The sequence below is a fragment of the Scyliorhinus canicula genome, chromosome 14, assembly GCF_902713615.1.
Source record: "Scyliorhinus canicula chromosome 14, sScyCan1.1, whole genome shotgun sequence".
Classification (NCBI taxonomy): domain Eukaryota; kingdom Metazoa; phylum Chordata; class Chondrichthyes; order Carcharhiniformes; family Scyliorhinidae; genus Scyliorhinus; species Scyliorhinus canicula.
Genome location: NC_052159.1, coordinates 69,267,521 through 69,281,413, shown reverse-complemented (window position 1 = coordinate 69,281,413; position 13,893 = coordinate 69,267,521). Strand labels below are relative to the sequence as shown.

General features: G+C 44.8%; 1 protein-coding gene across 2 annotated transcripts in view; it reads left to right on the top strand.

The window, feature by feature from the left end:
* Nucleotides 1-13,893, top strand: part of mrps9 (mitochondrial ribosomal protein S9) — a 151,408-nt gene that overhangs the window by 104,111 nt on the left and 33,404 nt on the right. For both annotated transcript variants that reach the window (XM_038817816.1, XM_038817817.1), the window contains exon 6: nucleotides 7,635-7,720. In XM_038817816.1, the coding sequence (XP_038673744.1) occupies nucleotides 7,635-7,720 (86 nt within the window). The remainder of the gene's footprint in view (nucleotides 1-7,634; nucleotides 7,721-13,893) is intronic.

Here is a 13,893-nt window from a genome sequence, read left to right as displayed (position 1 = left end):
TTGGCCTGCACGGTAGGGTTTCTATGAGGCCCCAAAGTCAGCCATTAACTTGTAGCTGACTCCAAATGAAAAGATGACACTGCTATACCCGATATTAATAACACACCAGAAGCCCATGAGGCTGTAGGAACTTTGGAGTAGCATCTCCCAGGAGTATCCAGTGCTCAGTAAAACAAGGATTTTGTTGCTATTGCTCTGCACGTCGACCAACATGTGTGAGTTTAGATTTTCCATTTTCATAAAAATGAAGATGGCGCAAAGGATCTGGCTGCCGACATGCACATTGCCATCTCCTTTGAACCTGATGAAGTGAGGTCATGAGGACCAAGCGGGCTCCCTTTTTGCATTAAAAGTAATCAAACGTGGCATGCGTCACCAAGGTTGGCCGGTGTGGGTCACGAAGGTCGGCCGCTTGGCAAAAGTGGAACCTGGGGGAAAATGTTTGAAAAACACTGCTTTAATCGGGCACATTAAATAACTTTAGCCGTAGGAAATTAGCAATTATTTGTTCCTCAATTATTCCCTCCATCTCTGATCTCTTATGTATTCCTCAAGCACAATTGCAGCTGTTCTTTCAGTTGTCATTAGTCCGTCCCTAAACCTCCGTTTCTGTAGTTCACTTCCTTTCGGATGTTCCTTAAAACCTACCTCTTTTACCAAACTGTTCATCACCTGTCCTACTGTTGACTTCCTTGGCTCAATATCAATTTACATTTAATTATTCTATGAAGTGACCAGGGTTATTTCTCTACTTTGAAGATTTTCTGGGCACCACGGTAGCATGGTGGTTAGCATCAATGCTTCACAGCTCCAGGGTCCCAGGTTCGATTCCCGGCTGGGTCACTGTCTGTGCGGAGTCTGCACGTCCTCCCCGTGTCTGCGTGGGTTTCCTCCGGGTGCTCCGGTTTCCTCCCACAGTCCAAAGATGTGCGGGTTAGGTGGATTGGCCAGGCTAAATTGCCCTTGGGTGTCCTAAAAAATAATGTTAATGGGGGTTGTTGGGTTACTGGTATAGGGTGGATACGTGGGCTTGAGTAGGGTGATCATTGCTCGGCACAACATTGAGGGCCGAAGGGCCTGTTCTGTGCTGTACTGTTCTAATTCTATACGAAGGCAAATTATTGTTCAATATGGTAGATTCAATTATTTTAGAACTGAAATTATTTCTATACTGTTAAGTGGTAAGGACTTTTGCAATTTTCTGTACCACAATGATGACTTGTGGACTCCAGACCTACCAGGGGCATATCCTTGTTAAGGTTTGCTGCATAACCTGTTGGGAATTAGTGCATAGGGAGCAACACATGAGCACCTTTTCTGGTCCTGGGTTGAACCCGTGCATCATTTGGGAAATTTCTGCTAATCTGTATTGTTTCCAGTTTTATAACTCATGTCAGTTAACTTAAGGTATTCTGAGGTGAATCTGGAAATCTATAAAAGGGAGATGAAATTTTGTTTAAGCTAAGATTGGAGATGGCCACCTCATATCAAAAGTAATTATCTAAATGTTTATTTTTACTTTTAACTGGAGTATATGATTTTGTCTTAGAATTTTTTAAATTGCCAATTTAAACAATGTTTTCTTTTAAATACTGCAGATAAAATAATGGGTCAATAAAAGAATGTATTTATGTCGGTAACTGGTCCAGATGCTGCAAACTACTTTGTTTGATATGCATGCTACTTATGCAATTAAATGAATGCATTAAAATACTTAAATCTTGAATTAATTTCCAATGTTTGAATTTCCTATAGAATTGTTAGTGTTTCATTTTGTTCTGAATGGCTGTCAATTATGCATTTGTTTAATTTCAAACTACCTATGATCTGAGCAAAAACATGATATCACCCGATTACAGTTCTTCCAGGTAATTGCTGAATCACTGCCATAGTTATTCCCTCATAGACCCTTCACTCCTGATCAGATTTTCCTTTTTAACAAATTTCTGGCAGCATTTATGATAAACCCAGCCAATTTTACGAACAGATACATAAGCCAGTAACTTCCTGCATCATTCGCAACTTAGGTTGCTTCTGCGCCACACGTGTTTAGTGTGATGACCCAGATGTGCGAACGTTCAGACATGCGTGTTGGAAAAGCATGACATTTAAACTCCTGGCCGTTCTCCCCCCGCTTGAAGCCCTGCGCTGCTGAACGAAAAATCCAGCTACCACGGGCGAGATTCTCCCCTATCCGGCGGGGCGGGGGGTCCCGGCGTAACGGAGTGGCACCAACCACTCCGGCGTTGGGCCCCTCCAAAGGTGCGGACTTCTTTGCACCTTAAGGGGCTAGGCCTGCACCGGAGTGGCTCCCGCTACGCCGACTGGCGGCAAAGCCGGTGCCAATGGCCTTTGGCGCCCGCCGGCCGGCGTCGGGGCTGGCCGCAAGGCCTTCGCCGGTCGGCGTAAGTCCGCGCATGCGCTGGGGCGTCAGCGGCCGCTGACGTCACCACCGGCGCATGCGCGGTGGGGGTTCTCTTCCACCTCCCCCATGGTGGAGGCCGTGGCGGCGGCGGAAGAAAGAGTGCCCCCACGGCACTGGCCCACCCGCAGATCGGTGGGCCCCGATCGCGGGCCAGGCCACTGTGGGGGCACCCCCCGGGATCCGATCGCCCCGCGCCGCCAATCCCGCCGGCACATAGGTGGCTTAAATCACGTCGGCGGGATTGGCCTGTCAGAGGCGGAATTTCGGCCCATTGCAGGCCGGAGAATCGCCACGGGGGTCCACCGATTGGTGCGGGGGGGCACGCCGATTGGCGGGGCGTGATTCCCGCTCCCGCCAATACCCGGGTGGCAGAGAATTCCGGCCACAGCGGAGGCGAGATTTACGCCTGCCCCGGGCGATTCCCCGACCCTGCGGGGGGGGTCAGAGAATTGCGCCCCACGTCAGCTCCCTATGATAAGCCACTTATCCAGAGTTTTTACACCTTTTTATTTGCATGGAAATGTTTCCGTCTAGCAGAGGCAGGAAACATTGGGTAACATTTTTTTGGTTTAATGTTTTTATATTTTGAGTGTTTAGCAATTATAAATATCTTTAAAATGCAAAAATAATGAAAGGAAGATGTCATGAGGCTATTAATTCCATTTAAATTGTACTTTGTTGCATAAAATGAGTTTAGAGTCACAATGTGAAAAAATGTTTTTTTTAAACTTTTGTTTTTGCATGAGGATGTTAATTCCATTAAAGGAACGATAATGGATAGAATGTGATAATAAATCGCTAATGTGTATAATTGTCCACCTAAGGTACTGTTCACGGGTTCTGTGGGTCCTTGTGTGGTCATTGAGCCTGATCCTAGAGTTGCATCTTTAATCACTCACTTGGCAGGAGTTTCCAAAAGGTGGCATCGGTCTTTGTATGCTAAGTCACGGGTATTCCTTTTCTCAGGCTCCTTTTCTGGGCTTCCTCTTGCCATTGAGTGTTCTCGAAGAATAGTGACCCTACAATCAGGAGGTTCCTCCAAGTAGGTCTCTTCTGACCAAAGGTCTCCCAGGCATTGACGTCTATGTTCCATTTCTTGAGGTAAGCTACAAGGTGTCTCTGAAGAGCTTCCTTTGTCCTCCTCTTGTTCGGGACCCTACCTTGAGATGGAGGAAGAAGATTTGCTGTGGCAGTCGGACTCTGACATCTTAAGCATTTGGGCGGCCCAGCAGAGTTAGATTTGGGTGATCATGGCCTTGATACTGGTGCTATTGACTCCTTCAAGGACACTAATGTTAGCACGCTTATCGTACCAGTTGATTCAGAGCTAAAGTACATTTGGGTTTTTCAATGTATTTTAAGCTGAGTTGTTTGAATCTCCCTGATGTAATGTTCATCCTTAGATGCCTCGGTGATTACTTCAAATGGTTTAACAAAGTTTAATACCGTAGTTGATATATAAGTCCTCCAAGCTAATTTGAACTATATGTCTGACATGAATTGCAACAAATCAATCACACACCCCTAAGAGTACTGCCAAACGACATCCCGAAAGGAGATGTGTGCCAGTGCACTGTGCTTCAGCGGCTGCTGCTTTCAAATGTTGAGCTTGTCAGTCAACAATTGTCAAAACCCTCCCCTTCCCTCCCCGCTCCTTAATGGAACCATTGTGTTTAAGTGAGAAAATATATTATAGTGCAAGAAATTTGTAGAAGTTTTATGTCATTGTTCAGCTGATAAAGTTAACGTAAAGTTAAATGTTAACTGGTTTCAAAGTTTTGTATTTATAAAATTCTTTTTGTTAATGTTTTCCATCAAACTTTACAAGCTTGTACAAATATCAGAATACAACATTTAATTGAAGTAAACAAGGCAGAAGCAAATTTAACACCAGTTCGCGCTGCTGCTTCCAGGGATCCGTATTCAATTCGGACCTTGGTGACTGTGATGTTTATACATTCTCCTCCTGTTGGAATGGGTGTCCTAGAACTATGGATTGGACCATAGTTCCTACAGTGCAGAAGGAGGCCATTCAGCCCATTAGGTCTGCACCAACCCTCTGAAAGAGTACCCTACCTGGGTCCATCCTCCACCATATCCTTGGAACCTAACCTGTACATGACTGGACACTAAGAGGCAAGTTAACATGACCCATCCACTTAACCTGCACATCTTTGGACCGTGGTAGAAACCTAGAGCTCCCTGAGGAAAACCACTCATACACTGGGAGAACGTACAAAGTCCACAGTCACCCAAAGTCCGAACTGAACCCATTTGTGGACACTGAGGCAGCAGCAGCACCACTGTGCCACCGTGCCACTGCTGTTTTCCCCCATGGACGTGCTCCTGGATAGGGTTCTCTTTCGGTGTGTCATTGCAGAGTTGGTGGGCTGAATGGCTTTCTTCTGCGCTGCAGTGATTCTATAAACACTAATTTTAAAAAATCAAATGTGACAGTGACGGCAAAATGCCCTGGGGCGTTTTAAGCATGGCATACGTAAAGTTATATAATAATACAATGCAGACTTCAATAGCTTCACAGATTTAAAACAAGTAACTAAATCTATGTTCACTTATAAATAATTACCTTTAATCATTAAAATAAAATTCAAAATTACTTTAAAGAGTCAACAACAATTATAATGCCAGTTTAAAAGAAAGAGCAAAATTGATCTCATCATGCTGAGAAACCACACGACTAACAGAAACAAAGATGGAAGCAGAATCAGAATGGTGGCATGGTGGTTAGCATCGGTGCTTCGCAGCTCCAGGGTCCCGGGTTCGATTCCCGGCTGGGTCGCTGTCTGTGCGGAGTCTGCGCGTCCTCCCCGTGTGTGCGTGGGTTTCCTCCGGGTGCTCCGGTTTCCTCCCACGGTCCGGGGATGTGCGGGTTAGGTGGATTGGCCAGGCTAAATTGCCCTTAGTGTCCTAAAAAATAAGGTTAATGGGGGTTGTTGGGTTACTGGTATAGGGTGGATACTTGGGCTTGAGTAGGGTGATCATTGCTCGGCACAACATTGAGGGCCGAAGGGCCTGTTCTGTGCTGTACTGTTCTAAAAAAAAAAAAAAAAAAAAATCTGTTAATATCTGTCTACATACCTTTAAAACACTTGTTAAAATAGTTGCCTATTGACTTCTATCTGTTTAAACACCTGCCCTCAATGGACATGCCCAAGCTGGCCGTGTCATAAAGGGGGGGGACTGCCGTGCAGACCGGGTCGCTAGAGGTCCCAGGCTGGCGAAGAGAAAGGAAGCTTTGTCGCAACATCGGAGCGCAAGTAAGCACGCACATTTCTCCAGATTGGTGGCCCGTGGCTTTGTACCGCTAGCCGGAAGTTACGGGCAATTGTAGTTTATGTCTGTACTATTCACCATGCACTAATGCCGATCATGATTAACTGGAAATCCTTCCATGTGTAACATTTTTTTCCCTAAGACAAGAATTTCATGCCAGACTTTGGGGGGTGGGGAAGTGGGATAAATCAAACTTTAGAGCCGTTGCAATCTTTCAAGCCTGAACTAATTTATAGACAGCCATGTAAACATTGAATCCTTCACAGTCACTCTGGAAAGGAGAAGGGATGTAAAGATTTAACTGTGATAGTATTAAGAGCCTCATCTTTTCAAAGCCGTTAAACAAAGTGATTTCTAAAGCTACTTTCTCAGCTCATTTGTTGGGTCAACAGAATAGAGTATAGTGGAATAAGGCATTTATTCCACAGTGTCCCACTGTACATCTTTTATCAGACTGAAAATAAAAGGAATTCCTAATTAAGTGAATATAATTAATGTATTAGCTGGAGTGTAGTTTTTACAATTCTTAGTTTGTTTGACTTTAAATAACAGCTTTTTGGGGGGAAAAGGTCATTAAGTAGTTTTTTCTAATACATAAAAGCTTAATTGGGAAGTTTGAGAAATAGCAGCGGAACAATAATTACAGAATTAGTGGTAAATTACTGTATATTAACACCTAAACATAATACCGCTTATTGTAGTTACAAACTTTTCTTTTAAAAAGGCTTCAGTCATAGAATCATGGATTTTACAGTGCAGAAGGAGGCCATTCGGCCTATCGAGTCTGCACCAGCCCTTGGAAAGAGCATCCCACCTAAGCCCTTGCCTGCAACCTATCCCCATAACCCACCTAACCTTTCTGATACTGAGGGGCAATTTAGCATGGCCAATCCACCTAGCATGCACATCTTTGGACTGTGGTAGGAAACTGGAGCAGCTGGAGGAAGCCCACGCAGACATTGGAAGAAAGTGCAAACTCCACACAGACAGTCACCCAGAATTGAACCCGGGACCCTGGAGCGGTGAGGCAGCAGTGCTAACCAATGTGCCACTATGCCACCCCTTTCTTTTGTTTTCTCTTTTCCATAATTGCAATATAGTACCATGGTTGATGTTCGTATTTCAGTAGTTTGACTGCAGGCTGGTTCACAGAATATCACAGTTGAATCTGGTCTTGGTCTCTGTCTATGTATACTTTTCTGCGGCGGGAGTCGCTACAATGTACCTGTATAAAATTCTTGACAAATTTGATGTTACCAGGCATGTCCTTTGATAACTAGGAGGTATGTTGGTAGCACTGTGCAATTCCTCAACTAGCCAGCTCTCTATGATGCGATGTCTGATCTGAACAAACATTGAATAGCTTTGTGGAACATAAAGTATAAATTCACTTTGCACTACATTAAAAATGTCATAATTTAATTTGACGCTTGTTGTTGCGGACAGAAATTATTAGGAGTTATTCATACTTCACAAAGTCCCACCTTCAGGACTCTTTCCTCTTTAGAGTTTTTGATCCTGAGCATTGCATTATTACTGCAGCTTGCAGTTTTGGGCAAACTTTGTCTGATGTGCAAAGTAGTGAATGTCAATAATTCCCTTGTGTTTGTATTTCAATCTTGAACTTAATGGGTCTCAAGCATACTTGTATGTACGCGACTGGTTGTACACAAGTGCACACTCTAGAATAAATAGTATTCACATCTTTCGATTCTTACATTCGGCATTACTAAGATGATCTTTTAAATTTCTTTACATACTTTTGCATTTCTATTCCTGGTTTCTCCCAAATAACGTACATTGTCTTACAGTATAAAAACTAAGTTTATAATTGATTGTTATAAAGCATGAAACAGGATTTGACCTTTTTTTTATATTAAAAATCTCAAAAATCTGTTCATTATTTTTTTTGTAGGATACCTATGAACAATTTCTAAACGTCCAGATATATGAAGATCAGCTGAGAGCCAAAGGACTATTTTCACTGGATACCAAGCCAGTGTAAGTTGCTAGTTGCAAGAGTGAATGTCTACAGGATAACAGAGGGAAAAATGCTAGTCTCCAGCTTTGTACTGAGGGAGTGGTGTATTTTGGATGAAATGTAAAATCAAGTAGGGGTAAACTATTCTAGCCAATACACCTCAACTTGCTTGGAGAAATTACCTGGTCATTATCACATTGGTAGTTATTGACCTTGTTGTCCTCAAATTGCTACTGTTTTTCTTCCATTACAACAGTGATGTCTCCTCAAAAGTGCTTCATTGGCTTTACAGCTCTCGGGTATCCTACAATTGTGAAAGGTGTTGTACAAATGCAAGCCTTTCTTTTCCTTCGAACAATGTTTTATAATGAATCAAAGTGCTTACCTGGGACCTCTTCTTGACAGGCTGTCAACAACTGTGGTAGAGTATTTCAATTGATGGTGTCCTAAAATTAACTACATTAATGGAACCTTCGAATTCTACTGTGCCATATGGCTCATTGAGTCTGCACCAACCCTCTGAAAGGTTACCCTACCAGGCCCACTCCCCGACCCTTTCCCTATAACCCCACCTAGCCGACGCATCCTTGAGCACTCGGGCAATTTAGTCAATCTACCTAACCTGCACATCTTTGGACTGTGGGGGGAAACCGGAGCACCCACACAGACACTGGGAGAAAGTACAAACTCCACACAGTCACCCAAGGCCAGAATTGAACCCGGGTCCCTGGTGCTGTGAGGCCGCAGTGCTAGCCACTGTGCTGCCCCATTGGCTTGATAATATTTCAAGCATATTTGCATTCCCTAACTGGAGGGCATGGACAACATTTTTAATAGATCTATTAAAAAACAAGAATTGAAAAAGGGTACTTTTTGTTTAAAGCAGCGGTTGTTTCAGTTACTAGTTCTATTCTTCGTCCCTTTAAATGTGGAAATAATTATTTACAGTCATGTGAATCACAATAACTAATGTTGATATACAATAATTACTTGGGTCATTTGAATAAATTTGCAATGAAAAATGTAACTGCAATATTCAGTCTATCAGAATCATTTAAACCTAATTATCTGATATTTATGCCTGCCTCTTTGACTATTGTTTGTAAAAATGACTTTTGAATATGCAAGTTAAAATGTTGGCTATTTTTAGTTTGATAAAAGTGGAACTTTCCTGTGTGTGGTGTACAGTATTGATCTCCTTATTTAAGGAAGGATGTAAATGCATTGGAAGCAGTTCAGAGAAGGTTTATGAGACTAATTCCTGGAATGGGTGGGTTGTCTTTTAAGGAAAAGTTGGGCAGGTTAGGCTTGTATTCGCTGGAGTTTACAAGAGTAGGAGGTAACTTGATTGAAACATAAAGGGATCTTGACAGAATAGATGTGGAAAGGATGTTTTCTCTTCTGGCAGAATCCGGAACTAGAGATCACTGTTTTAAAAATAAGGGGCGCGATTCTCCGCTGCCCACGGACGGGTCGGAGAATAGCGGGAGGGCCTTCCCGACAATTTTCACGGCCTCCCGCTATTCTCCCCCCCCCCCCCCCCCCCCCCCCCCGACACGAATCGCTGCTCACCGTTTTTTACGGCGAACAGCGATTCTCCGATGGGCCGAATACCGCGGAGTTTACGGCCGTTTTCACGGCCGCGATCACACCTGCTTTCAGCGTTCGTGAAAACAGCCGCAAAGTGCCCGTCCCGGACAACCATGGCACCGATTGGCACGGCCGCACCATGGCCATGCCAAGGGTGGCATGGGCCTGCGATCGGTGGGCACCGATCGCGGGCAACGGGTCCGATACCCGTGCACTATTTGTTCTTCCGCCGTCCTGCAGGATCAGTCCGCGGGACGGCTGAGGGGCATGACGGCCCTCGCATGCGCAGGTTTGACGCGTCTGCACAATGACGTCATCCGTGGGTTGGAGCCGTCCAACCTTCACGCCAGCCTTCACGGCACGCCGGATTTGCGGAGAATCGCGCCCAAGGTGTCACCCATTTAAGGCAGATAAGATTTTTTTTCTTAGGGTAGTAATGTCTTTGGAACCCTCTTCCTCAAATGGTGGTGGCAGCAGAGTCTTTGAATATTTTTAAAGCAGAGTTAGATTCTTGATAAGCAGGGGGATGAGAGATGTTCAGGGGTGGGCAGGTATGTGGAGCTACGATTCAGCCATGACCCTGTTGAATGGCAGCGCAGGCTTGCGGGGCCAAGTGGCCTATTCCTGATGCTAATTTGTATGTAAATATTACTTTTTGAATTGAAAGCTGTCAGAGTTACAGTGTGGTAACGCATGATCTTGACGGACAAGGTATAACTATTCAGGACTACAGTAGATTAACACAATTTGTGACAGGATTTGCAAGATAAATAAAATTATCTTTTGTGTATCTAACTTCTTTGTGCCTGAGATGCATAGTCACTAATGTGGACGTTTTACAAGTTTTTCATTTCGAAGAGTGTGTAGCGATGAAATGAGTATGGTTGTAAAGTTCTTTTGCAATCATTTTAAATTGAGTTACTCACAGATGGAGAATGGGCATTTATTGAAAATGTTGATTTTTGTTGATTAAACCCCTTTTTAGTTGTATCAATAAAACTGCATTAGGTTACTACTCTTGAATGCTTTTATTGGAAAGAAAGGAAACAATTGTCCAGCTGCCTGATTGCTCTCCTTCACTGAAGATTTTACATTTGCGATTATGCAAATGAATGCTGTTAGAAACTTCATGCGTATTGACAACAGGGAGAAAAAAAGTTGGTACATCGAGTTTCCCCCACATTTTCCTCTCTCTTTTTCTCTTTTCTCTCCCTACAGATACTGCCGGACCTGCTGAGATTTTCTAGCATTTTCTCTTTTGTTTCAGATTCCAGCATCCACAGTAATTCACTTTTTCCCCCACATCTTGAGCATTGTGACAACACCTACCATCTCCCAGCCACTGTACAGCCATGTAGCCCGGTCGAGGCAAAAAAGCAGAGCAAATTCATGGCGAGTAAAGGAAAAATATTCTGTCCTTTGTGGCCTTACTGCTCTGCAGCATCTTGCGTTTTTTTCATCTTTCATTGTTCACAGGCTGAAAAGAAAGGTCAGCTGTATAGGTCTCCTGTCAAGTCCCCAGGACCAGTGACTCCCAGGTTTTAAAAAAGGTGCTTTTTATTTGCAGTCTATGAGGAACTGAGACTAAAGTTGGCTCAGCCGAATTTTAACTTCGACTCCATGCTTTGGTACATGTTAAAAGTAACTCTCTTCCACCCCACCTCCCAAGTCAAATCCTTTCTGTGGAAAAATGGCCAAAAGAAACCATACATGACTTGCTAAATTACACCAGGTTTTTCTGCTCCGGATTGTAATTCAGCAGAGTAATTTAGCTGAGGACCAGCGTGGCCACCAGAAAGCAGATACTTGCATCACATCAGCTTAGTCAAAGTTCTGCAATCTTGACTCCGAATTAAAAGAGCAGTATTCGAACCATTGCACACCATCGTTGAACGATTGGGCATATTATGCAGTTCAATGTAGCTTTTCATTCTCTTAACAACAAAAAAAGGACAGTTTCTCAATTTGATGGATAATAACATTACCATATTCCTGGTAATTGTTAAGCTTGTTCTACTGTTTCCTTTTCTTTCAGTGCACATCTTCATAGAATCATAGAATTTACAGTGCAGAAGGAGGCCATTCGGCCCATCAAGTCTGCATCAGTTCTTGGAAAGAGCACCCTACCCAAGGTCCACACCTCCACCCGATCCCCATAACCCAGTACCCCACCCAACACTAAGGGCAATTTTGGGCACTAAGGGCAATTTAGCATGGCCAATCCACCTAACCTGCACATCTTTGGACTGTGGGAGGAAACCGGAGCACCCGGAGGAAACCCACGCACACACTGGGAGAGCGTGCAGACTCTGCACAGAGAGTGACCCATGCCGGGAATCGAACCTGGGACCCTGGAGCTGTGAAGCAATTGTGCTAACCACAATGCTACCATGCTGCCCTTTTGGTCCTTTCCTCTTGGGTGGTATAGCACCAATTGAAGTGAACGGGACTTTACTTGATAGGTTTGTTTTGCACATTAGTTTGGGTACTTTCAATAAATGTGACAATATAGTTTGTAATCAGGGGCGAAATTCTCCGACCCCCAGCAGGGTCGGAGAATCGCCTGGGGCCGCCGAAAATCCCGCCCCCGCCGTTGCAGAGATTCTCCGCCACCCGGGAATTGGCGGGGGTGGGAATCACGCCCCGCCGATCGGCATGACGTCCGCGCCAATCGGCGAGGCCCCTGCGGCGATTCTCCGGTCCGCGATGGGCCGAAGTCCTGCCGCTGGGAAGCCTCTCCCGCTGCCGAGGTTTGAACCACCTCTGGTGGCGGCGGGATCGGCGGCGCGACCGGGCCCCCGGGGTCCTGGGGGGGGAGTGGGGCGATCGGACCCCGGGGGGTGCCCCCACGGTGGCCAGGCCCGCGATCGGGGCCCCCCGATCAGTGGGCGGGCCAGTGCCGTGGGGGCACTCTTTCTCCTCTGCCGCCGCCGCCATGGAGGAAGCGGAAGAGAATCCCCCAGCCCGCATGCGCTGGTGGTGACGTCAGCGGTAGCTGACGCTGACGTCACCCCCGGCGAAGGCCTTTCGGCCAGCCCCAGCGGCGGGCCTGAAAGTTCCCTGGTGCCAGTTTTGGCGCCAGTCGTCGTGGTGCCAACCGCTCCGGAGTGGGCCTAGCCCCCAAAGGTGCGGAGAATTCCGCACCTTTGGGGAGGCCCGACGCCGGAGTGATTGGCGCCATGCCCTGACCCCCCCGTCCCTCCGGGTAGGGGAGAATGCCGCCCCAGATCTGAGAATTAAGTAAAAAATCAGAATTGTTGATTCTGCAAGCTTATTTTATCCATTGCCTATTAATCATTAAGTAGTTCACAGAAACATTGGGCGGGATTTACCGGCCTGTTCACGCCGGTGGGAAATTCCTGTTCCAAGCCGGCACAAGTGTTTCCCGGCGGCGATGGGCCCCGTCAGCGGGACATCCCATTGACAACATCAGGAGCAGTAGACCCTGCTGGTTGCTTCTCCCCCCCCCCCCCCCCGCCAAAAAACACACGGCAGGATGGTCAGTAAATCCCGCCCATTTTCTTTGTAGTATATAGCATGGTTGAATTATAGAATCATGAAACGTTAGGCAAAAGGAGACCGTTCAACCCACCAAGCCTTTGTCTGTTCTTTGGAAGAGCACTTCCCTCCTGTTTTCCCCATATCCTTATAATTTGGATCCCTTCAAGTATTTATCCAATTTCATTTAGAAAGTTATTAAATCTTCTTCCACCACACTTTCAGCCAGTGCATTCCAGATCATCATAACTTGCTGCAAAACTTATTTCCTCACATCACATCTAGTTCTTTCGCCTATCATCTTAAATCTGAGGTGCGGATTACTGACCCATCTAACATTGAAAACAGTTTCTCCTTTATTATTTAAACTATCAAAAATGTTCAAATCTCCCTTTAGCTTCTCTGCCTGAAGGAGAACAGCTCTTGCATTTCCAGTCGCTCCATTTTACTAAAGTCCTCATCCGTGGCATATTTCAAGTAAATTTCCTCTGCAATTTCACTGAGACCCTGATGTCCTTCCTGAAATGCAGTTGAACACAGTATGCCATCTGATGCTTAACTAGTGTTTTATCAAGAATTAACATAACTTCCTTGCATTTGTACTCTGTTTCTTTTAATAAAGCCAAGGATTCCGTATTCTTTTTAAGAAAACTGCTTTCTCAATTTGTCCTGCTATCTTCAAAGATTTGTCTGCATACACCCCTTGATCCAACTGTTCCTGCACCCCTTTTCAAATTACCTAGATTTACATAAATTATATTAGTCCATGTTGGTGTTTATGCTTCACTTGGGCCTTTTCACAACCTTCCCCATCTAACTCTTATCTGCGCAATGTAAAATGCTTTTCCCCCCATGCTTGCCTACCTTCCTCCTAAATGCAATTTACAATATTCATCTCAATTACTCCCAAGTTCAAAAGAACAAGCAGGTTCTCACCACTTTCTGGCTAAAGACGTATCATTTAAATTTACAGTTAGATTTTTTGGTAGCTGTCTTATATTGACTGTCTAATTTTGTTCTTACTCATAAGAGGAAACACTCTGTTGACTCGAACAAAACCTTACAGACTTTGAAAGTGCTGTATTACTTCATTCTTCAGCCTTTT